General features: G+C 48.9%; 1 protein-coding gene across 7 annotated transcripts in view; it reads right to left on the bottom strand.

The window, feature by feature from the left end:
* The window catches only part of nhsl1b (NHS-like 1b), a 181,843-nt gene that overhangs the window by 3,934 nt on the left and 152,719 nt on the right, over positions 1-25,190 (bottom strand). For 5 of the 7 annotated variants that reach the window (XM_035775112.2, XM_052523854.1, XM_052523855.1 and 2 more), the window contains exons 2-7: positions 22,579-22,731; positions 16,975-17,099; positions 14,712-14,907; positions 13,260-13,391; positions 7,826-11,206; positions 5,423-5,546 (exon numbers count right to left, since the gene is read on the bottom strand). In XM_035775112.2, the coding sequence (XP_035631005.2) occupies positions 5,423-5,546; positions 7,826-11,206; positions 13,260-13,391; positions 14,712-14,907; positions 16,975-17,099; positions 22,579-22,731 (4,111 nt within the window). The remainder of the gene's footprint in view (positions 1-5,422; positions 5,547-7,825; positions 11,207-13,259; positions 13,392-14,711; positions 14,908-16,974; positions 17,100-22,578; positions 22,732-25,190) is intronic. The other 2 variants (XM_035775113.2, XM_052523856.1) reach the window with 1 other exon arrangement.

Here is a 25,190-nt window from a genome sequence, read left to right as displayed (position 1 = left end):
TCCATGATGCAATATGGAGTCCATGACACAGAGAGAGATCCGGGTATGAGAGAAGACTGGATAGGAGTCTGTTATTTGAGGCTGGGATGTTTGAGGGACGGCTGTGCCCCAAATGCAACCTCAATACTGTGGGGTCCCATGAGAGCTCCAGCAGTACATTAGCCCATAGGTTATAGTAGCAGGGTTACGTAACGTCTCTCTCTCTCACACCTGATTTAACCAGGCCCAGTCAACACCACATCTAAGTCCCCGGACTGATGCTGATCTATTGACACACACAAACTACAGAGATAAAGGACAAACACAACGAAGTAGGTAAGGTGAGAGAAAAGGAGCGGGGAGAGAGAAAATGAATATCAGAGAGACAGACAGAGCAAAGGGAATAAGAGAAAGACAGATGGAGAAAAAGGGAAATACTGATCCAAAGTATGAAGTAATACAAACACACACAACCATCACACAGGTTTTGAGTGGTGCATCGATTCTTTTATTTCAATACAATGTTTGATTGTGAGAATCCCTCCAGCCAGTTTCATCCTACCCCGGCTGTGGTTGTGATAACAATCCATTCAGGTTTTAATCATTCTCTCCCTCCATTTCTCATCAGTTACTGAGTAGTGAGAGGGAGAGAACGCAGAGAGGAGTAGAGTAGAGAGGGAAGAGGGAGCACAAGGCAAACAGTGCTGGGTTTACCTCTCGTCAGCAGTAACAGCTGGTGCCCTAAGGTCTACATATACACACTGTAGGCTTCCCTCCTTCACAAGGCCTAACTTGTCTTTGCCTCTAATATAGCCTACAAAGATATTAGAGTTAGGATAAATCCACCAGGAAAAGTAAAGCGCACGCACACACACGCACACGCACACACACACACAAAAGCCAGTAGAAATAAAATCCCCTGAAATGAAATCCTGGGATTCTCGGGAGCTCACTGACCATCATACTGCTGCACGTGACCAGGATACACACACCGGTTGGCTGCGTGAGCAAATGATGTGTGTGTGTGCTCCATTGAACGCATGCACATGTGTGAGAATGTAGAGAGTACATGCAGACTGGAAGAGCAGAGTGTACCAGAGAGAGTGAGAGACAGAAAAGCTCTTAAGTGAAGCCTCTAACCTACATCAGGAATGTGGCTTCTGATTTAGGTTCAACTAGCTCAATAATGAATGAACCATCAGCTTTTCATTCACTAAGAAGAAGTAGCAACAGTCATCAAAATAAAAAAGTTAAAAGGTTTAAAAAAATAATGCAACAGTTGGACACTGGATGAAGATACTCCAAAACATATAGAATGTTTTTAATCCATCAGATAATGACTGAATTATAGCACATAAAACATTTTACTGGCTCGGATAATGAATGAATGGAGTTCAGGGATTTTGGAGGGAAATTAGGTATAACATATATTGTTAAATGTAACTTTCTTTTTCTTCGAATGCACTTATACACTGAGTGTACAAAACATTAAGAACACCTGCTCTTTCCATGACAGAAAGACCAGGTGAATCCAGGTGAAAGCTAAGATCCCTTATTGATGTCACTTAAATCCACTTCAACCAGTGTAGATGAAGGGCAGGAGACAGGTTAAAGAAGGATGTTTAAGCCTTGAGACATGGATTGTGTATGTGTGCCATTCAGAGGGTGAATGGGCAAGACAAAATATTTAAGTGCCTTTGAAAGGGGGATGGTAGTAGGCGCCAGGCGCACCTGTTTGAGTGTGTCAAGAACTGGAACGCTGCTGGGTTTTTCTACACTCAACAGTTTCCATGTTTATCAAGAATGGTCCATCATCCAATGAACATCCAGCCAACTTGACACAATAGTGGGAAGCATTGGAGTCAACATGGGCCAGCATCCCTGTGGAATGCTTTAGACACCTTGAAGAGTCCGTGCCCTGACGAATTGAGGCTGTTCTGAGGGCAGAAGGGGGTGTGCAACTCAATATAAGGAAGGTGTTCTTAATGTTTTGTACACTGTACACTAATGGTAGAAAATATTTTACAAATATTTTGTGATAAAATAAAGAAAATCATATGTGCCTCATTTGCATATACTAATATATTAACATAAAGGGATGAAACCACCAAAAACGAGTTCTTTCTATGCCTTCCTGCACTCACCTGCACTGTCTAGATGGACTCATGGATTACTGTTGTTGCCAAGTTCTGTTGCATAATTCAATAAGTGTCAATAGCAGGATACCCTCGGATTAAAAATCAACGCGCTTGGCTCTAAATTACATCCATCTATGCATACTTTATATTGGTTGCGAGATCAGACATAATATCACTATAATCCGAGTGTTCATTTGTAAAAATGTCAACTGTATTAAATTATTACTTAAAAAAAAAATCTACAAAAAATGAACACCCATCAAAACAAAGTTATCTTCGTTCTCTTTCTTGTGATATACAGTGCATTCGGAATGTATTCAGACCCCTCCCCCTTTTCCACATGTCGTTACGTTACAGCAGGGGTGGGCAAACCTTTTGGCTCAAGGGCCACATCGTGATTTTGAAATTCAATCGGAGGGACCAATTGTTTGTTAAAATCAATTTGCACAGGCCTCCCGAGTGGTGCAGCGGTCTAAGGCACTGCATCGCAGTGCTTGAGGCGTCACTACAGACGCGGGGTCGATTCCAGGCTGCGTCACAGACCCATGAGGTGGCGCACAATCGGCCCAGCGTTGTCTGGGTTAGGAGAGGGTTTGGCAGGCCGAGATTTTCTTGTCCCATCGAGCTCTAGCGACTCCTGTGGCGGGCCAGGTGCAGTGCACGCTGGCCAGGTGTACTGTGTTTCTTCCGACACATTGGTGCAGCTGGCTTCCGAGTTAAGCAGGCATTGTGTCAAGAAGCAGTGTGGCTTGGCTGGGTCGTGTTTCGGAGGACGCATGGCTCTCGACCTTCGCCTCTCCCGAGTCCGTACGGGTGTTGCAGCGATGGGACAAGACTATAACTACCAATTACATACAATGAAACTGGGGAGAAAGAAGGTATACATAATTATTTTTATCTATATCATTTTTTTAAATGTCTCGCGGGCCGGATTGAAGTGCCCGGCGGGCCGGATACGGCTCGTGGGCCGTACTTTGCCCTCCCTTGCTTTACAGCCTTATTCTAAAATTGATTAAAAGAAACATAATCCTCATCAATCTAGACACAATATCCCATAAATTATAAAGCAAAAACAGGTTTTTAGAAATGTTTAAAATTCATGAAAAATAAAAAACCGAAATACCTTATTTACATAAGTATTCAAACCCTTTGCTATGAGACTCGAAATGTAGTTTAGGTGCATCCTGTTTCCATTGATAATCCTTGAGATGTTTCTACAACTTGATTGGATTGATTGGACATGATCTGGAAAGGCACACACCTGTCAATATAAGGTCCCACAGTTGACAGTGCATGTCAGAGCAAAAACCAAGTCATGAGGTCAAAGGAATTATCTGTAGAGCTCCAAGACAGGATTGTGTCGAGGAACAGATCTGGGGAAGGGTACCAACACATTTCTGCATCATTGAAGGTCCCCAAGAACATAGTGGCCTCCATCATTCTGAAATGGAAGAAGTTTGGAACCACCAAGACTCTTCTTAGAGCAGGCTGCCCAGCTAAACTGAGCAATCGGGGGAGAAGAGAAGGGCCTTGGTCAGGGAGGTGACCAATAACCGAGGGTCACCCTGACAGAGCTCTAGAGTTTCTCTGTGGAGATGGGAGAACCTTCCAGAAGGACAACCATCTCTGCAGCACTCCACCAATCAGGCCTTTATGGTAGAGTGGCCAGACGGAAGCCACTCCTCAGCAAAAAGCACATGACAGCCTGCTTGGAGTTTTCCAAAAAGGCTCCTAAAGGACTCTCAGACCATGAGAAACAAGATTCTCTGGTCTGAAGAAACCAAGATTGAACTCTTTGGCCTGAATGCCAAGTGTCACGTCTGGGGGAAACTTGGCACCATCCCTACGGTGACGCTTGGTGGTGGCCGCATCATGCTGTGGGGACGTTTTTCAGCGGCAGGGACTGGGAGACTTTTCAGGATCAAGGGAAAGATTAACGGAGCAAAGTACTGATAGATTCTTGATGAAAACCTGCTCCAGAGCGCTCAGGAACTCAGACTGGTGCGAAGGTTCACCTTCCAACAGGACAACGACCCTAAGCACACAGCCAAGACAACGCAGGAGTGGCTTTGGGACAAGTCTCTGAATGTCCTTGAGTGGCCCAGCCAGAGCCCGGACTTGAACCCGATCTAACATCTCTGGAGAGACCTGAAAATAGCTGTGCAGCGACGCTCCCCATCCAACCTGACAGAGCTTGAGAGGATCTGTAGAGAAGAATAGGAGATACTCCCCAAACACAGGTGTGCCGAGCTTGTAGCGTCATACCCGAGGCTGTAATCGCTGCCCAAGGAGCTTCAACAAAGTACTGAGTAAAGGGTCTGAATCCTTATGTAAATAAGGTATCAGTTTTGATTTTTCATATAAGTTAAACACTTTCTGCTTTGTCATTACGGGGCATTGTGTGTCGATTGAGGAGGAAAGAAAAGTTGTTTCATCCATTTTAGAATAAGGCTGTAACGTAACAAAATGTGGACAAAGTCAAGGAGTCTGAATACTTTCCGAATGCAATGTAAGTGTCGAGACAATGTGTTAAATCCCTGACGAAGCTTTAGTGTTCTTATAGATGCAACGGAAAGACTATGTATTCCATTAAACCCATTTCAGACATTACCAGGGTGTGTTTGCACTCCTCAAACACAGGAAATAGATGACTGAAAAACACAGATTCTCAGGTGGCGGCGGCATGCGCATTGCTAAATGAAGCTACTAGCTACCATCCCTTCAACAGCACCCATTAACCACTACTGGGTTCCCTTCCCAGTGAGCCCGTCTCTAACAAACGTTACAGAGAGAAGCCCTCCATTGCCTGGCTGCCAGACCCAGAGACACCTGCCTACCGCCTGACGAAAGTACAAATCAAATCCAATTGTATTTGTCACAAGCTTCATAAACAACAGGAGTAGACCAACAGTGAAATGCTTCATTATGGGTTCTTTGCCAACAATGCAGAGTTAAAGATAAAGATTTTTTTTTAAATAAAAAAAGGACAGCCTGGCTAAACTTATGTGAGAGAGAGGATTGATGGGCTGAGGAGAATGACAAGATGAAGGGGAGTTACAGGGGTTATGCTGCATTTAAGCAATGCAAGAGAGAGAGAGAGAGAGACGTAGATAGAAAGAGCAGTAAGATACAGCTATATTTCAGTGGGGTGGTTGAGGGGGATAGGAGAGGGATGAGTGTTGTGAATATGAAAGAGAGTTAGAGAGCGATACAGAGAGAGCTGGGTGAGGAGGATAGAGGGGTATGGGGAGTAAATAAATGGAGAGTTGAGAGATGAACTGAGAGGAGACCGTGCCATTGCGTACCTGTGGATGGCAGCGAAGAGGTCCTCGGTAGTTCGGGGGCGTGTGGGGGTCACCATATCCCCCCGCCTGTGGATCCTGGGGGCCGGTGAAGACTCAGGAGTGCTGCTTGAATCAAACACCTCACCTAGGAGACACACACATATTAGACACACACACATTAGAAACACGTTACACATGCTGACGAGAGAACACACACAATACATACACACCGACTGAGGAACAAATACAAGCATTACACAGCCCTACAATAGTCAAACACTTCACCTGGTAAATGAAAACACATGCACACAGGACACACGTCACACGGACAGCAGCTGAGGAGCAAGCTCACACACACACATAACCGATGGTCGGATATCCCGCAACAGTAACCTGAGTGACTGGCTTCTTACATTCTCTCCCGCTCTCTCTCTTCTAGTTGAGCTTCTCTCCTCCTCCTCCCTCGCTCGCTCATGTCTGCACTTCGACTGCCTGAGCCGCTGCAGGCGATCTCATGTTATGCTCTCCCCCTCCCCCTCCCTCCCTCCCCACATCTCCCCTCCCCTCCCCTCCTGTACAGTGGGTCCCTCCCCCTACTCTCCACATCCCCCCGCCTTCCTCCACTAAACAGACCTCCCACTAGGACAGATGCCCCCTACCTCCCAGAGAGAGAGAGGAAGAGAAGAAAGCGAGAGAGAGAGGAAGAAAGCGAGAGAAGAAAGCGAGAAGAAAGTACGAGAGAGAGAGAGAAGAAAGCGAGAGAGAGAGAAGAAAGCGAGAGAGAGAAAAGAAAGCGAGAGAGAAAATAAAGCGAGAGAGAGAGAAGAAAGAGAGAGAGAAGAAAGAGAGAGAGAGAAGAAAGCGGGAGAGAAAGAGAAGAAAGCGAGAGAGAAAAGAAATCGAGAGAGAGATAAACAGAGAGAGAAAAAAGAAAAACAGAGAGAGAGAGAGAGAGGGGGGGGGGGGGGAGAGAAAAGAAAGAAAGAGAGAGAGAAAAAAAAAGAAAAGAGAGAGAGAGAGAGAAGGAGAGAGAGAAAAGAAAGAGAGAGAGCGAGAGATAGAGAGAAGGAAGACAGAGAGAGAGCGAGGGAAGAGAAGAAAGCAAGAATGAAAGAGAGGGAAGAGAGAAGAAAGCGAGAGAGAGCGGGAAGAGTAGAAAGCGAGTGAAGACAACCAGACAGAGGATGACAGGTGAAAATAAGAGGAGTACAGTATAAAATAGATACTTGGACATAAGAATGGATGGGGTGGACGGAGGGAAGCAGTCAGAGGGAAGCAGACCGAGGTGGAAGCAGACACAAAAGGAGAGTCCAGTAATAGAAAGGAGATAGAGGAGACATAGATTAGAATGAGACAGCGACAGCATAAAACAAACCAGAACAAGAGAAGATGGAGTGAGGATGGAGATATTTTTTTGCTGCGTTTATTTCACTTGCTTTGGCAATGTAAACATGTTTCTCATGTCAATAAAGCCCTTTGAATTGAATTGAGAGAGCTGATAAATCCAGGCATCTGCCGCAGTGCTGTCCCTCACTAAGCTGAGCTCTCACTTAGGGGAAGAGGCAGGCAGGTATGATGCCTCTCTGGCGAGCTCAATGACACAGAACAGACAACATCCAGGCGACACCATGCTACATTAGCACTAAATGGGCAAACTATGTTTTGAGACCATTTATTTTTAGGGCACTGTTTGCAGAGACAATCAGACCCAATGATTATACTTAAAATCCCCAAATGTGACACAATTTAAAATCCCATAAAGTGGCCAGTCCGGACTCCTGCCAGCCCCGATGGCAGCTTCTTCTAGATGTAATTCAACTCTCAACAAGTTCAAGATCCAGTTAAAACCAGAGACCCAGGGAGGTCTTTCCCTGTGCATCCTTCCAGCAATATCCTAAACCTTTGATCACATTCAATAAAGGGAACCTGTATTGTGTTGCTAACCTTGCCTTCAGTCTAAACCTTTTCTATGCCTTCACAGTCAGAGAGACAGCAGGCAGTCTAAGACTAGCTTAAGGGAAGCTGGCCCCGATACCTGCCCTTTGTCCTGCCTTGAAGTGGGATTTGAAGAAGAACCAAGGGATAGCAGGAAACCCATGCTAAAGCCCCAAGCCCCTAAGCACAGCTAATGTCCAGAAATGTAACCTCCCCCAACTGCCTTTTACCTCAGCCAACGCAAACTGTCAGCACAGCTAACAAACACCTGCCACCAGTCAGCACTGAATTCAGTCAGCATCGAACAGCTGCCAATGATGACAGACTAGACCTCGAACTCTGAAACCAAAAGTTTGATTGTAAGCTGCCTCAATGTCATTTACAAAACAGATGTCCCATTTTGTTTCTTCAAAACATTCAACTTTATGCAAGTTTATCTGAATTGAATTAGTCTTTTTTTGTTAATAATATAAATGAAATCTAACTCACCACTCTCGTCGTCCTTAGAGCTGACTGACCCAGTGGTACTACTGGTCCCATCTTCCTCATCTTCTTCCTCATCTTCCTCCTCAGCATCTCTGTTGTTCGGCTCCTGCCCCTCAGCGAGGCTTGTCTCCTGCGTGACGGTGGCCGGAGGCTGGGTCTCCTCCTGGATCACCGTGGAGGTGGAAGGTTCACTCCTCTCTGTCAGGGCTGAGGAACTCTCTGAAGCCTCATCTTCATCCTGCTCCTCATTTTCCTTCTCTTTCGTCTCTTCCTCTCTCACTTTAGCGTCCACCTGGTCTTCTTCTGTGGTGGTTGACTCATCCTGGGGGCTCAGTGTGGTGGTAGTCTGGGCGGTCTCCTCTCCCACCACAGACTGGGGGGTGACGAGGGATAGTTTGGGCTTCTTGGAGGCCACTGAGGGTTTCTGTTTGACTGGGGAGCTTTTGATTGCCTCCTCCACGAGGCTTGGGAGGGGTGACGGTTCCCCCTCCTGATCTGGTTGGGCTGAGCTGTTGGATAGGCTCTGTACCTTAGGTTTAGCGTTGGTGATGGCGCCCCCTGGCAGCACCTCAGAATCACTGTAGTCTGAGCATAGTTCAGCGAAGAGCTTCTTCACAGCAGATGAGGCCTTGGTGATTTCCTCTGGACTGGTGCAATTTATCAGGGGCAGCATGGTGGGATGCTCCTGCTGCTTAATCTTCTCCGGCGTATGGGGCTTGAGGGCCCAGGCCTGGTTGCCCCCCGATTCCTGAGCTTTGGTATGTTCCGCCTTGCCGTTGACTTTCTCCTCTGGCTGCTTGACTGAGCGGAGGTGCACACTCTGCAGGGCGAATGGGGTGATCAGGGGCATGGGGGACTTGCCGGCCTCCTTGGCTGCTGGGCTGTTAGTGACCGTAGCTGGTTTTAGAGCGTTCTTTGCTGCCTTCAAGGTGAGAGGGGAGGCTGTGGGTGGAGCAGGGGCAGGCAGGGGGGGAGGTGGTGGAGGAGATGGGACCATGGAGGGGAATGGAGGGGGAGGAGGACTGAGGGTCCCGTTGAAGGAGAGGCTGGGGTGGATGAGGGAATCTGGAGGAGGAGGGGGAGGGAAGTCTGGAGAGGTGGAGTAAGGGGGCGGGCTCATGGGGGTGCCCTGAGGGGTTGTGGGTAACAGGGGTGCGAGGGGCAGAGGGGGAGAGCTGGGGTTGGATGGGGGGAGAGGAGCAGGGAAAGGAGGTGGGGGGCTGATGGGTGCTGAGGTGGGAGGCAGGGGAGGAGGGGGAGGAGGAGGAGGGCCAGAATTCCTGAGAGAGTCAGAGGCGTTTGAGGAGAGGGAGGTGGAGGAGGAGGAGATGGAAACAGATGACAGGAGTGAAGACTTCCTCTCCGGCACTTTGGGCTTGGGCCGTCCTGAGGGGGAGTGGGACCGCATGAAGGAGGGCACGGGGGTGCCGGCCGTGGGGGTGTTGGACTGGCTGGAGTAGCCGCTGGAGGGGGAGGTCAGTCTATGGATCCTGTCCGGGGACGAGGTGGCCGTCTTAGGCTTGACTGCCACACCTCCCTCCTGGGCTGGAGGGACCGAGGCCTGGATATTGATGTGATTGTGGAGACCCCCACTTCCATTCGACAGACCCCTCGGGTGTGTGCCCGCTACAATGTTAGCAGCAGGGAGTTGTTGGTGCGTGGAGGGGGACTGCGGACCCTGGTCTCCATGGTTACGGGGGTAATCCATGTAGTAGCCCCAGGACTCTGCATAGTCGGACCGCAGGCTGCTGGTGTCGCTGTGAGCTGGCGTCACATGACAGAGCGAGTACACATTAGCCACTACGCCACTGTTAGTGTTGTTAGCCGCTAGCGACGTGGCGGAGCTGGTGGCGCTCACACTGCTCTGGCTCCGTGGTCGCAGCAACCAGGGGTCCTCGTAGTCGCTGCACGGGCTGTGGGAGGGCGAGGAGGGGGACACGCCCTTCCCCTTTCGATCTCTCAACCCCATCTGGAGGCTCTGCTGCAGGCTAGCGATCAGTGTCTCGTTCAGCACTGATCCATTAGCACTCATGCTAACTGCACTAACTCCACCCAGGGGCTTCTTCGCGCCAGGCTTGCGGCGGAGGGAGTCAGTCCGGGCTGGGGGCAGCGGCGGCTTCTTGGCCTTGCGGAGAGAGATGCTGCGGGACAGTGAGCGATCGCTGTAAAGACTGTTAGAATCTTCCTCGTGGCTAGGTAGCTCACGGCACTCGTACATGCTGTGTCTGGCAGTCCGGCTGGCTACCACCCCGTGGCCCTGCCCGCTACCATGGCTCCTGGAGCGCAGGCCAGAGTCCAGGTGCATGGAGGTGTAGTAGCCATCGTTGTCCTGGGAGTACAGGGAGCTGGAGTCGGTGCGGGACGACAGCTCCATGCTGCTGTTCAGATGGTTGATGGGAGTAGAGCAGCTAGAGGTCAGAGGACGCCGGGGCAGGACCACGTTCTCCGGTGTGTCATAGATTGACCACTGGTCGTCGGCCGAGGACGGAGTCGTCGCGGCGATGGTGCTTGTGTGGCTGTGCAGGCTGCCATCCGAGCAGCCCGATTCGCTGGGTGTTGCCGGGGCAGTCAACCCTCCGTCTTGGGGATGTGTATGTGTTGGTGTGGAGGTGGCCCGGGCAGGGCAGGTGGTCCTGTGGGTGAAGGAGGTGGAGCTCAGGGGGTCCATGCTGGTGCCGGTGGCCAGACTGAGAGGCCTGGAGATGGGGTAGGCCATCCCGGGGGTCTGGGGGTGCTGGCTGGAGGATGTATGGAGGGTCACAACCTCGGCAGAGCAGGACATGGTGGCGTTGGGGATGAGGGATGTGGAGTAGGCAGCGTGGGGGGACACCACACATGCCGGACCACCACCCCAGTCCCCTGTCTGGGACCCTCGCACCTCCTGAGACTTGGGCCTCAGATTACCTGTCCTGGGGGCGTTTCTCAGATGCACCACGGTGTTGTCCACCTGCAGTTTGCCGATCTGCCTCTGAGGTGCATTGTGGTCTTCCAGCCTGATGGGGGTGCTGCTGTAGATGGGCTCAGCGCTGAGAGACACCCTTGGCCCGGGTCTGGGAAGACTATGGAAGCGCTGGGCATCTACATTCAGATGCGAGGGTAGGACCAGCATTCCGGAACAGCCGTCGCTACTGGAGACGGAGATGCTTCCTGTAGACGAGGAAGTGGAAATTCCGGCCATCTGGGCTGCGATTCCCTGTCCCCGTTGAGCCCGGATTCTCCGCATGGACGGTGGAACGATCTTCACCTCCTCAGTCTGGCAACCAGAGTCCCTTGTCTCGGAATGTCTGAGCGATGAGTTGACGCTCCCGACTCTTCCCAATGTGGAATACTGTCCCGGGATGAACATGGAATGTGGCCGGAGCTCGCCCCCACGTCCTTTCGCCACTGCAGAAGAGAAAGAGAGAGAGTTTTAACATATGAGCAATCAAAATACCGCCAGCCTCTCTCTCTCTAATTTCCTCTCCCTTGTTCCCCCTCTCTCTGTCAGGCTGTCGATCAGATTAGCTGTGTCTAAGAGGCTAATTAATTTGATTTTCTGCAGCCCTGTCTGATGCGCTAATAACCACTGGTCGTCTTCATTAGGACAGATAAGGACAGAGTTAGAGAGAGAGAGAAAGAGAGATGGAAAGAGAGGAATAGTGGGACCGAGAGAGAAGAGGACAGACACCAGAAGGAAGACTCCCACTATGCTTTCCCTCCTACTCTGCTCCGTCTGATCAGAAAGAGAATGGTCCTCAGGGTGTGGGCAGCTGGTAAGGCATTGGGCAGCTCTCACACACACACACACACACACACACACACACACACACACACACACACACACACACACACACACACACACACACACACACACACACACACACACACACACACACACACACACACACACACACACACACACACACACACACACACACACACACACATAAATAAACAAAGTGAAGGATCTGGTGTAAAATAGGAGAGGATATCTGATGTATCGGCCATCTGTGCTGGCTGCTTGTTGATGCTCATGCTCCCTAAACACGCTCACACACACACCACACCTCCCCTCCCTAAGGCAGAGAGTGACAGCACTGCTGTATTAGATAGATTAAGCTGCAGGTTTCTACTTCACATACAGCCTGGGTATCTCACTCACTGAGGCAAAGACTTACCATCTAACAGTAATCAGGACTTCCAAGCCTGTCTGTCTGGTCTTTCACACCGGTCTGTCTGTATAATAAGGCTTCAAAGCTCTGCCTATCAGCTGATCTCATCCTACAGCGAGATGACATTCTCTTAACGCAAGGAGAGTCCCCAGTCACCCATACCTTAATAGAGTTAGCTTAACTTAGCACATAGCTATTAGCAGGGGTGAGGAACCTTGACCCCTCTGCCTGTTCCTCGGCCCATCTGTTCTGGGGATTAGGGGTGAAAGATCAGGGGGTGTTAGAAGGGTGGGGCTATCATAACAACAGCTGACAATAAACGCACAGGGGCGGGAAATGGAAACATTCAGGCCCTCTTCGTCTGGCGTATCCCCTATGTCTTGGGGAGACAGAGGAGGGGAGAGGTGGGTTCGGGTTAAGACTAATTTCACAGTGAAATCCACAATAGGACATGTATGCTTGACTGTGTGTTTGTTTGGATTGTGACAGAAAACCAATATTGTCCATTCACTCCACATCATATACCTTTTCCTACTAAACCTCCCCCATCCTTCTCCCCCTCCCTCCATTGGCCTCAAGCCAACCCCACTCCCCCATGATAGGCGAGTGTGCATTACACAGTTGTGGAAATATGAAGATAGAATGACATCTATGGTAGGAATGCTGGGATTAGATGCAGGGTTTAGTGGTGGGATGTGTGGAACACACTGTGGTTTAGATTATCAGTGTATCCCAGGGATTAACACATATGAATAAGTGCCCATTTAGATTCACTAGACTTGTTACCAGCGTCGTTCTCGTAAGTCACCAGATATGACATTTGTTTTGTGTTCACATTAGATCCACTTATCATGGCTAAGGGAGGAGGACAGTGCAGAGACCGGGCCCATGGGGGTCATGGGAAAAGGAGTGTTTCGGAGTGATGTCAGACTCTGGACTACTAGATTTGAGGAAGCAAAGGTCCTGCAATGACAGATGCCAGTAGAGATTTTACTATGAGGGGTGGGGGGTGGGGGGGGGGCTTATGAAGAGCTTCTAGAAGAGAGATGTCAAATGTCAAGAAAGCAGATGTAGAAATTCTAGAATAGGGAAGAGAACTTTGAGGATGAGCAATGGTGGTGGTTCTACGGTATACTTAACAATGAGGGGGAGTCAAACTAGTCACTAAACCAGCCAGAGGTGTGAGGCAGGCAGGTGGATGGACTAGCTGTCTGGGTCAGGGATGAGGGAAGGGTGGGAGGACTAGTGAGAGAGGGATGCAGAACAGCTCTGGGTATATACCATACCTAGTTCGGTGCAGATGTTGTCAGGCAGCCCTGATATAGTCTTTCTGCGTTTGACCTTCTTGGGCCGGCGGGAGACTGTGTCAGTATTAATGAGGGAGCGGCGGATGCTGGCCTGCCGGTCAAACGTTGCCCCTAGTGGCCGGGAGGGCGAGAGCAGGCAGGCAGAACAACGGCAAACAAAAACCAGCCCGTTAGTGATACAAACACACGTGCAATTGTGTTCATACATGCAGAGTTTAGAGACAGGCAGAGTGACAGAACAACAGAGAGTAGACAGTCACATATATATAGAAAAGCATGCTGTATAGCATAAACAGGGGGGTGAAACACAGAAACTAAAAGAGTGAGTATCCCACACAGCCATACAAGACCAAACATCCAGACAGATCAGTGTCTTGCTCTGACTGTCTGAAACTAGTTCAGACTCTGTAAATCTGCTCTTTTTGATGGATGGTGAGAAAGTGATATGAAAACTGACATATAGACAGATTGAGTCTAACACGCTCACATTTCAAACAGTCTTTTTTTATTTCATTTGATTAGATATGACGTTGACATTTTGTTAACTTGAAATACTGATTCTAAACCAATCCGCGTTAAGAAGCCTGCAGATTTAATAGGTCTCACAATTACATGTATTCAAATACATGTTAACACCAACTGACTATTGATACTGTTAGGAGCTGTCTGTGCTACTTTGCAGTGTTTTGTGGCAGGATCTAGTCTCAGACAGCTCTCTCTCTATGCCCTGTAGCGTGTGTGTGCTAGCGACAAACTGAGTCAGAGGACAGGACAAACACCACTGAGCCAGAGCTGACAGAGATAGTTAGAGGGAAAGAAAGTGTGTGTGTATGTGGGGGGGGCAGTCTCAGACCGACTGCTGAGTGACAGATGTCACTAGCAGGGCTGATGTATTAGTGGGTGGGAGATAGAGCAGTACGTTGTCTGTGTTGGGTCCTGAGATGACGTGTGTACGGGTGGTGGTGTGTGTATGTGTGTGCGTATATATGTCTGTGTGTGTATGTAGTGTGTGTGTCGTAGGTGTCGGTCTCTGTCAGGCGCCCCATGGTTTGAGATACAGCCATGGAGCTGCTTTGACCTTTGACTGCAATCTCTCTCACTCTCTCTAACAGTGGGATGGACTGAGCACGCTCACAAACACACACTTAGCAGGGGGGTGGTCAGAGAGCGAGATAATAATATGGAAGAAAAACAGGGGGAAGATAATACTACTGACAGACAGAAAACACAACGCTCTATGCATGTGGATGCAATTCCCAGTATGTCCATTCGAACACACAGAGGGGTTAAAAGTGAGGCGAAAAAAAGGATTGCTTCAAGACCAAGACTCCTATTTCATTGGTTGAATGGCATCGGTAATTGTGGGCATGTTCAACCTAGGACATACAACGGTCACTACTGGGGGTGTGGCAGCCAGGGGGTGTGGCCTACCTGTGACGTTGATAGGGATGACGTCAGTGGGCACGGCCTGAGCCTGCATCCTCATCTTCTCCTCAGGGGTGGGGAGGGGCGGGGCCTTGTAGCAGCGCACCTGTCCGTCACACTCATCTATCCCCTCCTCTTCCTGGGGGGTCTGGGGCCTCATGGGGTGCAGGGACTTGTCATCCTCCGCTGACGAGGCCATGGACTGGAGGAGAGGAGAGAGAGAAGTGAGAGGGAAGAAAAGAAGAGGCGGGTACACAGGAATGAAAAGGAGTAGAGAAGAAGGGAGATAAAAGAGAGAGATGGGAAGGAGAGGGATAGAGATGAGCTTCAGACTGAGCCTGAAGAAACACACCTGAGCCTGTAGGAGGAAGGAGTGTGTGTGTGTGTGTGTGTGTGTGTGTGTGTGTGTGTGTGTGTGTGTGTGTGTGTGTGTGTGTGTGTGTGTGTGTGTTGCAGCTGCCCCCACAGGGTCTGCCATCCATTGTATGAACACTTTAAACCTCTTCCAGCATTGTGTTCATTATTGCACAAACACCCACACGCACCACTATGTTTACTGCAGCAATCTGACCTTTGAGCCAGAGAGTCTATAAACATGTTTCACGGTCAATCATACACACATTGACATGCACACCCTCACACCCCGACAAACTAACAGCAAGGAGGAGTGAGAGAATGAGATAACAAAAGGAGAGTAACAGAGAGATGCTCTCATGTGTTAAACTGTGCTGACGGGCTGTGAGTTCTCAATCTGAGCGCATCACATCTACACTGCAGAGATACGAGAAGAGCAGTGCCACCAAACTTCTCACTGTAGCACCTGGGCTTTTTCTAGAACCCAGGGCATCAACCAAACAGGCCGGCACATATTTTAGACACATATCTACAATTATCAAAATCATATTCCAGAATATTTTTTCAAAAAATACATTGGTTACTTTTTCCGTCTCAAAACAACAGAAACCAACCTCTCCAACAGCATCGCAGCCTGACAACCTTTGACCTGAACTTACCCGCCCAGTAAAAACATCTCAGGGAAAGTTTACTCTCTGTTATGTCCCACCTATATGTCACTAACCTTCCACTATCATTCCAGAATGTTGGTGGGAAATTCTTGAAGCTCCCACCACACCACCATCACGCTATTCCCAAATACAGAATTACAGGTAGATTCTGAGCGGGCATGCAGTCATGTTATCAGTCACAACAGCAGCTCAAACATGGGACAGTCAGAGGGAGGAGAGGAGGGCAGGGTGGAGAAGGAAGCCAGCCGTGTGTTATGTTGTAGCCTTCAGAGTTGCCCCCACCTTTAGGGGCCATTGTGGGTCTAAACAGTAACCCAGTTTCCCCTTTGAGCTAGGGAGCTGCTGTCAACCAGAGTTAGGCTCACTGGCCTGGAGACAACAGAACAGGGGTGAGGAGAGGCGGGCAACAAGAGAGGTGGGGGAAGGGGGTTAAGGTTGAGGGTGGCTTGGGCCAAAGGAAAAAGCAGGGGATGGATGAGAGCGAAAGGAGGTGTGGAGGCAGGCCAGGGAAAAAGGGGATAGTTTGGATAGAGGGACAACAGAGAGCAAGGTTAGGGGGTGAGAGGCACCTCATTCTACCAAAGACAGACCCCCTTTAACAACCTCGTCTGACCCCATCAGGACCCCCATGATTGGACGAGTCAAGTGGAGGGAGGAGAGACTACAGAAGGAGTGGGAATATGGAGAAGAGAAAAGCAGACAAGAGTGGGGGGGGTTGGAGATATGCAAGGAAAGTAAGCGTCCTGGAAAAGGCTTCTCTGACTATTTGACCATTCACGTGTTAGTCCTAACGTTCAAGAACTGGAGCTGTCATACCACCGCACTCTACCACACAGGTTAGTTTTAAGATAATTAACAATGTCATACTGTCACTGTGTAAGTCAGGCACATGCAATTCTCAAGTTGTCTATTGTCATTAGAGCGAAAACAGCTCCACCAAGTCTAAACCAATATCAAAACAATGCTATTTAGATATTTAGAATAAATCTCCCAAGTGTTCCCTATCAGGGCCTGCCAGATAAACAGTTCTAAGTGGCTGTACACGCATGAGAAACCAGCCATGGCAGGAACACAATGTAATGAGACAGAGTGGGGGGGTGCAGTCAATGTCAGAGGAAAATACAGAGGTGGTGCACTTCTGCTTCAAACCACTGGAGGGCAGACACATACCAGTTTGGTGTGTGCAATTATATTTCTATGGGTGCTGAGTGTGTGTGTGTGTGTGTGGTGTGTGTGTGTGTTACCTTCTTGTCTGTGTCGTCCTCATCATCCTGCAGGCTGCTGTGGGACTCTGCCCTGCCAGAGAAGGTGGGGCCCTGAGAGTAGTACTGGGAGCTACGGAAACCATCCTTCCTTAACTTGTCACACTCTGGAAGAGAGAGGGAGGGAATGGGTTTCACAAACCTTAATACACACACACACACACACACACACACACACACACACACACACACACACACACACACACACACACACACACACACACACACACACACACACACACACACACACACACACTGAAGTGTTGTCTACACCCCCTGGTAGTGGTGTCTACACCCCTGGTAGTGGTGTCTACACCCCCTGGTAGTGGTGTCTACACCCCCTGGTAGTGGTGTCTACACCCCCTGGTAGTGGTGTCTACACCCCTGGAAGTGTTGTCTACACCCCTGGTAGTGGTGTCTACACCCCCTGGTAGTGCTGTCTACACCCCTGGTAGTGGTGTCTACACCCCCTGGTAGTGGTGTCTACACCCCTGGTAGTGGTGTCTACACCCCCTGGTAGTGGTGTCTACACCCCCTGGTAGTGGTGTCTACACCCCCTGGTAGTGGTGTCTACACCTGTCGAGAGCTCAACACCTCAGGGAACACGCACAGCAGAGGAGCTGACCTGTGCAATATACCGGGCCGCTGTTCAGAGACACACAGCATATAGACAAGCAGCCTGTGTGTGTGTGTGTGTGTGTAGCCCCTGCCTCAGCAGCAGCCCCTGACAGCTTCTCTCATTAGACCCTGCTGTGAGGGGTGAGATGTGTGTGTTCCTAATCTACGTGTGTGTGTGTGGTGTGTGTACATGCATGTGTGTGTGGGAGCTAGGAGGGGGTATCCCTTCCAGTCTGTCACACACAGATGGTGGAATCGTCCTCCTCTCTCAAACACCTCCTCCCTCCCTCAGTGGCTATTTACACTTCAGTCACTCTGCTACCAGGGACTCCTAGATCAGCTACTAAATAACACATCATCTACTAACGAGATGTAGAAATATGATGTACTAGACTAATTATACATAACTTAATAATTTCTAATTAAATAATATTTTCAAGCTACGGTTGAAGTCGGAAGTTTACATACACCTTAGCCAAATACATTTAAATTCAGTTTTTCACAATTACTGACATTTAATCCTAGTAAAAAGTACATGTCTTAGGTCAGTTAGGATCACCACTTTATTTTAAGAACGTTAAATGTCAGAATAATAGTAGAGAGAATTATTTATTTCAGCTTTTATTTCTTTCATCACATTCCCAGTGGGTCAGAAGTTTACATGCACTCAATTAGTATTTGGTAGCATTGCCTTTAAATTGTTTAACTTGGGCCAAACGTTTCGGGTAGCCTTCCACAAGCTTCCCACAATAAGTTGGGTGAATTTTGGCCCATTTCTCCTGGCAGAGCTGGTGTAACTGAGTCAGCTTTGTAGGTCTCCTTGCTCACACACGCCTTTTCAGTTCTGCCCACACATTTTCTATAGGATTGAGGTCAGGGGTTTGTGATGGCCACTCCAATACCTTGACTTTGTTGTCCTTAAGCCATTTTGGAAGTATGCTTGGGGTCATTGTCCATTTGGAAGACACATTTGCGACCAAGCTTTAACTTCCTGACTGATGTCTTGAGATGTTGCTTCAATATATCCACATAATTTTCCTACCTCATGATGCCATCTATTTTGTGAAGTGCACCAGTCCCTCCTGCAGCAAATCACCCCCACAACATGATGCTGCCACCCCCATGCTTCACGGTTGGGATGGTGTTCTTTGGCTTGCAAGCCTCCCCCTTTTTCCTCCAAACATAATGATGGTCATTATCACCAAACAGTTCTACTCTTGTTTCATCAGACCAGAGGACATTTCTCCAAAAAGTACGATCTTTGTCCCCATGTGCAGTTGCAAACCGTAGTCTGGCTTTTTTTTATGGTGGTTTTAGAGCAGTGGCTTCTTCCTTGCTGAGCGGCCTTTCAGGTTATGTTGATATAGGACTCGTTTTACTGTGGATATAGATACTTTGTACTGGTTTCCTCCAGCATCTTCACAAGGTCCTTTGCTGTTGTTCTGGGATTGATGTGCACTTTTCACACAAAAGTATGTTCATCACCAGGAGACAGAACGCGTCTCCTTCCTGAGCAGTATGACGGCTGCATGGTCCCATGGTGTTTATACTTACGTACTATTGTTTGTACAGATGAATGTGGTACCTTCAGGCGTTTGGAAATTGCTCCCAAGGATGAACCATTGTGGAGGTCTACAATTATTTTTCTGGGATCTTGGCTGATTTCTTTTGATTTTCCCATGATGTCAAGCAAAGAGGCAATGAGTTAGAAGGTAGGCCTTGAAATACATCCACAGGTACACCTCCAGTCAGAAGCTTCTAAAGCTATGACATAATTTTCTGGAATTTTCCAAGCTGTTTAAAGGCACAGTCAACTTAGTGTATGTAAACTTTTGACCCACTGGAATTGTGATACAGTGAATTATAAGTGAAATAATCTGTCTGTAAACAATTGTTGGAAAAATTACTTGTGTCATGCACAAAGTAGATGTCCTAACCAACTTGCCAAAACTATAGTTTGTTAACAAGAAATGTGTGGAGTGGTTAAACTAAGTGTATGTAAACTTCCAACTTCAACTGTTATATTAGTTTTGTGCGTATACTTTCAAATTCGGGGCTCCTGCATCTCAGCGCTAGAGGTGTCACTACAGACCCTGGTTTGACCCCGGGCTGTATCACAACCGGCAGTGATCGGGAGTTCCATAGGTCGGCACACAAATGGCCCAGCGTCGTCTGGGTTAGGGGAAGGTTTGGCCGGGGTAGGCCATCAGTTAAGAACAAATCCTTATTACAGTGACGGCCTACCCCGGCCAAACCCTAACCCAGACAACGCTGGGCCAATTGTGCGCTGCCCTATGGAACTCCCGATCACTGCCGGTTGTGATACAGCCCTGGGTCGAACCTTGGGCTCCCGAGTGGTCAGCAGTCTAAATAAAGATTAAATTAAAAAAGTATACATATAATTTACACCGAATGCTCTTTCCACAGTGACCAAATAGGCCTAATCATTTCTCTAGTCTCTGCCATCTCCGTTTGATGTGTGTATAGCAACAAAGACATCCGCTACTCCTCTAGTCTTTTGTGCTGAATACCCGCAACTAATTAGTCAAATCACTGATGTACAAATGTAAATCTGCACATTGTCATATTCATGTGAAGGAGTGGTTTGATGTGTTCGTACCCGCTACGGAGCTAAACCTTACAGACTACTTTCGTCTTTCATGTCCTAATGCCTGCATAGCTCATTAGAGTAGGTCTCCTCAGGGACTGAGGCGCTGTCTGCATGTATAATACTGTCATTTAATGGAGCCTAATGGAGCAGCTAGTTACTGATGGCTGTTAGTGTTTGCGCCTGTGATCTGGAATAGAAGGGTTTTAGAAGCCACTTGAGATGATGAGGAGGAGGGGAATAGGTGTTACACAGTTTCCGTTTCCAGGACTGTTGTCGAGCAGAACAGGGGCTGGAGTTTAGTTGAAGGGGAAATATGGAGGTTTATTGCTATGGTCACATGGCACCATCCCAGAATGATGTAGAAAGAGAGCGAGGTACTAATCGATCCAAATCTTTCAAACACTGTTGACTATAATGTGTCTGATATTACGCAATATGTCTGTGCTTTCCCAACCAATCAGTCACCCTTGTGCGCACACGACCACAACCTGACACCAGAATGTGTCGACGAACGGCATTATGGGTAATGACCCTGTCCTAACTGTTGAGAGACTCGGGCGTTGTGCCGATGACACTAGCAGCTGATTACATATGGATTGCTTTGAGACCCAAGCAGGGTCTGATATTGAATTTTCCCTAACTTCTCTTTGTGTCTCTGTCCTGGTGATATGGCCGACGGGGGTGACATAGATTTAATGAGAGGGGGCTTCATAAGCACAGGAGCAGGGGCACGGTGGTGGATAGACCTTATGTGCTGCTCTCAGATAAGTTTCTCTCTATACCAATTCATATCTTGACTCTAACCAGACTGGTCAGCCATAGAACAGCGCTTTGGGCAGTTTCTAGGCCCCCTTGTGTTACAGCTTCGTACAGGGTTTAGTTTAAAAGTATATGTTGTGTACTGCTTCTATTGCTATCAGACTGTAGGCTGACCAGTTAAATGATGTAACAGAGCATCCCAGCAGCAGCTTCATGGGAAGAGAACATGGGTTCAGCAGCTAAACACACACCACGACGTAACAGACCGACCGACACAGGCAGTCTCCCCAGACACCTGTTGGAAGGGCTCTTTCAGAAGGACGGTGGCAGGTGATCAAAGGATACCATTACCCATGCGGTGTGTGTCATATTACATGGACAATAACCTCACACAGAACCAGGACAATGGGACAGAAGGACAAAGACAGTGTGTGTGTGGCACTATCTTAGTGGAGGTGAATTAATAACACACTCTATGCATTACCTCTTCTATTGTCTTCAGTCCCTCTCCTCCTATTCTCTCTCTCTGACCTCCTCTCCTTTACCCCCCCCCCCCTCTCTCCCCTCCTTTTTCTCCCTTTATCTTCTCCCTCTTTATCTGCTTGGCACACAACTTCACCTAGCACATAAATAACAAGCCCCCGCCCCACACTCACCTTCTCACACACCATCCTGCTACAGAACTTGGGTGGCTGGATGTGCCAATGTGTAGTTCATACATTCATAATCTATGAGCGGAATGACAAGTCTTACCTCAATTAGCCACGAAATCCCTAGTTTGAATGCTACCGTTTACTGCCAGCTCTACATTTCCCCCACATGGGCCAGCTCCATAGCAATTTGATTTCCAGGCAGCCAATGAGGTTCAGCCCCTCACCACTTGAGTGACAGTTATCAAAACGCTCAGCAGAGCAACAACGTCGTGCACATATGTGACGTGGTACACACTTTTGTCTCATGAGTCAGTGCTACTTTCAGAATTACTGGCTAAAAAGTATACAGAAGTGCCAGAGAATCTCTCTAAAGGCACGGACACACCGATCACGTTTGCCGGCCGAGAGCACTTAGGATCCCTGAACAGAATGCCAGACATATTTTGAAAACCGAGTGCAACCAGATTCTACATGTAGAATGGTCAAAAATGTTGGTCAAAAATGTTGGCAGTCAGACTATAACACCGTGCCGTCAGCAAGTGAACGAACGGCAGACTAGCACAGACCAACCCCATACACACCCACTCCAACTCAACTCCTCCCCCATGCCTTTTCCCACCACTGAACCGTTCTCTTTGGGAACAGACCAGGAAATGACTAGTTGTGGCTGTTTTCGGGGAACCTTTCATGTTCACCCCTCAAAGACACTGGACACACCACAGGAGGGCTTAACACGGGTGTGTTGGTGTAACTTGGTAAACAAACGCTTTGGACAGTTTTTTTGTTGTTGTTTTTTTTACAACGTTGTCGTAACGTCGTGAACATCAATAAACTATCAAGAGATATTGAGGATGATGAAACGCAATGGGTGGTCGGTGGCATTCCAACAACACTGTATTTGTGTGTGTGTGTGGTCATGTTTGTAAGTGCGGTTGTGGTCCTTACCCCTCAGTGCGGTCTTGAGGTTGACCTTGGCCTGGTGGTGGAGGTCCTCTACGCAGGGCGGTCTGCTGCCGGGCAGGAACACGTTCTCCTGCTGGTGCCACGGGGCTGTGTAGTGAACTGTCCACTTGCTCTCCTCATCCAGGTTAGACACCGCTACGGAGGGAGAAGAGAGAGGGAAGGAAGTTAAATGATTTACAGTTTAAAAAGGCAGTCATGTTGAACAAATATAGGCTACATGTGTTTTGGTACAGTTGTATGTCAGGGATAGGGACTGATGCTTTGAAATAAATAAGAAATTGGTGGATGTTGATATTTGTTCTATTTCATCTTCTTCAATCAAGCCGTCAACTTCAGGACACATTTTTTTATTTTTAAATAAAAACGAGTAGAAACGCCCCCGTTTTGTTTTACGATATATACTCTAAACCGTGGAGTCACGGCCAGGGCCAGGACCAGGGCCAGGACCAGGGCCAGGACCAGGGACAGACAGGGCCAGGGACAGGGCCAGGGCCAGGGACAGGACCAGGGCCAGGGACAGGACCAGGGCCAGGGACAGGGCCAGGACCAGGGCCAGGGCCAGGGCCAGGACCAGGGCCAGGACCAGGGCCAGGACCAGGGACAGGACCAGGGACAGGGTCAGGGCCAGGGGGCCAGGGACCAGGGACAGGACCAGGGACAGGGCCAGGGACAGGACCAGGGACAGGACCAGGGACAGGACCAGGGACAGGACCAGGGACAGGGTCAGGACCAGGGACAGGACCAGGGACAGGAACAGGGACAGGACCAGGGACAGGACCAGGGACAGGACCAGGGACAGGGCCAGGACCAGGGACAGGACCAGGGCCAGGGCCAGGACCAGGGACAGGGCCAGGACCAGGGACAGGACCAGGGACAGGACCAGGGCCAGGGACAGGACCAGGGACACGACCAGGGACAGGGACAGGGCCAGGGACACGGCCAGGGCCAGGGTCACGGCCAGGGACACGGCCAGGGCCAGGGACACGGCCAGGGACACGGCCAGGGACACGGCCAGGGCCAGGGACACGGCCAGGGACAGGACCAGGGACACGGCCAGGGCCAGGGACACGGCCAGGGCCACGGCCAGGGACACGGCCAGGGCCAGGGACACGGCCAGGGACACGGACGGCCAGGGCCACGGCCAGGGCCACGGCCAGGGACACGGCCAGGGACACGGCCAGGGACACGGCCAGGGCCAGGACCAGGGACAGGACCAGGGCCAGGACAAGGGACCAGGGACACGGCCAGGGCCAGCCAATATCAAAAGCGACCCAGGATAAATTAGGGTTAAAGGCCTTGCTCAAAAGGCACATCAACAGATTTTTCACCTTGTCAGCTCTGATTTGAACTATCAACTTTTTTCTTACTGGCCCAATGCTCTAACCACTAGGCTACCTGCCACCTTACCCAGCCTATAGGCCAGCTGTTATTTATCTGGAAGTTGGAATGCTAATAAATCTTGTTTGAGTTGGAGTGGAAGGAGGGAGTGACGTTTGTATGAAGGTGTGACCCCAGCTTTAACACTCTACTGTGATGCATGGTCGCGTGTAGATCAGTTGGTAGATGGCGCTTGCAACACCAGGGTTGTGGGTTCAATTCCCACGGGGGACTAGTATGAAAATGTGTGCACACACTACTGTAAGTCACTCTGGATAAGAGAGTCTGTTAAATGACTAAACTGTGAAGGGCACCTGTCAGGGAGGGCAATGGAAAGTGGAGGGAAGATCCAACTGAAAAACATTCCAATAGACACTGAGTGTACAAAACATTAGGAACACCTTCCTAATATTGAGTTGCGGACATCAATCTTTTGTCTTGCACATTCACCCTCTGAATGGCACACATCCATATCTCAATTGTCTCAAGGCTTAAAAATCCTTCTTTAACATGTCTCCTCCCCTTCATCTACACTGATTGAAGTGGATTTAACAAGTGACATCAATAAGGGATCATAGCTTTCACCTGGTCAGTCTGTCATGGAAAGAGCAGGTGTTCCTAATGTTTTGTACACTCAATGTAGTCTTCAAAACAGCATGTTCTCCACTGAGAGACCAGGCTTCAACACAAAAACCCACGAAGAGCATTGTTTCAGACACTAGCCTACTGCCAATAGAACAAGCTAAGAAGAACTTCCAAAACATTGCCTCTCAAACAACTTCTCAAATGTTCAAAAGATTCAAACTATATATTTATTTTATTTAACTAGGAAGGTCAAATTCTTATTTATAATGACAGCCTACACCAGCCAATGGGACAATTGTGCGCCCCCTTATGGGACTCCCGATCACAGCCGGTCGTGATACAGCCTGGGATCGAACCAGGGTCTGTAGTGACGCCTCTATGCAGTGCCTAAGACCACTGCGCCACTCAGGAGTCCAGACTAATCATTGTTCACCCTGTTTGGTTATTTCTTGGTCATCCAATACTGTCCAAACAACACACAATCCTCCAGTTACATCCTGTACAACATCTCAACAATAAGGAAATAGAGAGGGTACACAAACACACAACAAGTAGTGCCACCATCCGCTGTTTACTTTGCCCATTTCAACAAAAAAAAAACACACACACACACACACACAGACACAGACGCA

Source organism: Oncorhynchus keta, chromosome 8 (assembly GCF_023373465.1).
Source record: "Oncorhynchus keta strain PuntledgeMale-10-30-2019 chromosome 8, Oket_V2, whole genome shotgun sequence".
NCBI lineage: Eukaryota > Metazoa > Chordata > Actinopteri > Salmoniformes > Salmonidae > Oncorhynchus > Oncorhynchus keta.
The sequence above is the reverse complement of the archived record's forward strand: the minus strand, read 5'-3'. Positions and strand labels throughout refer to the sequence as shown.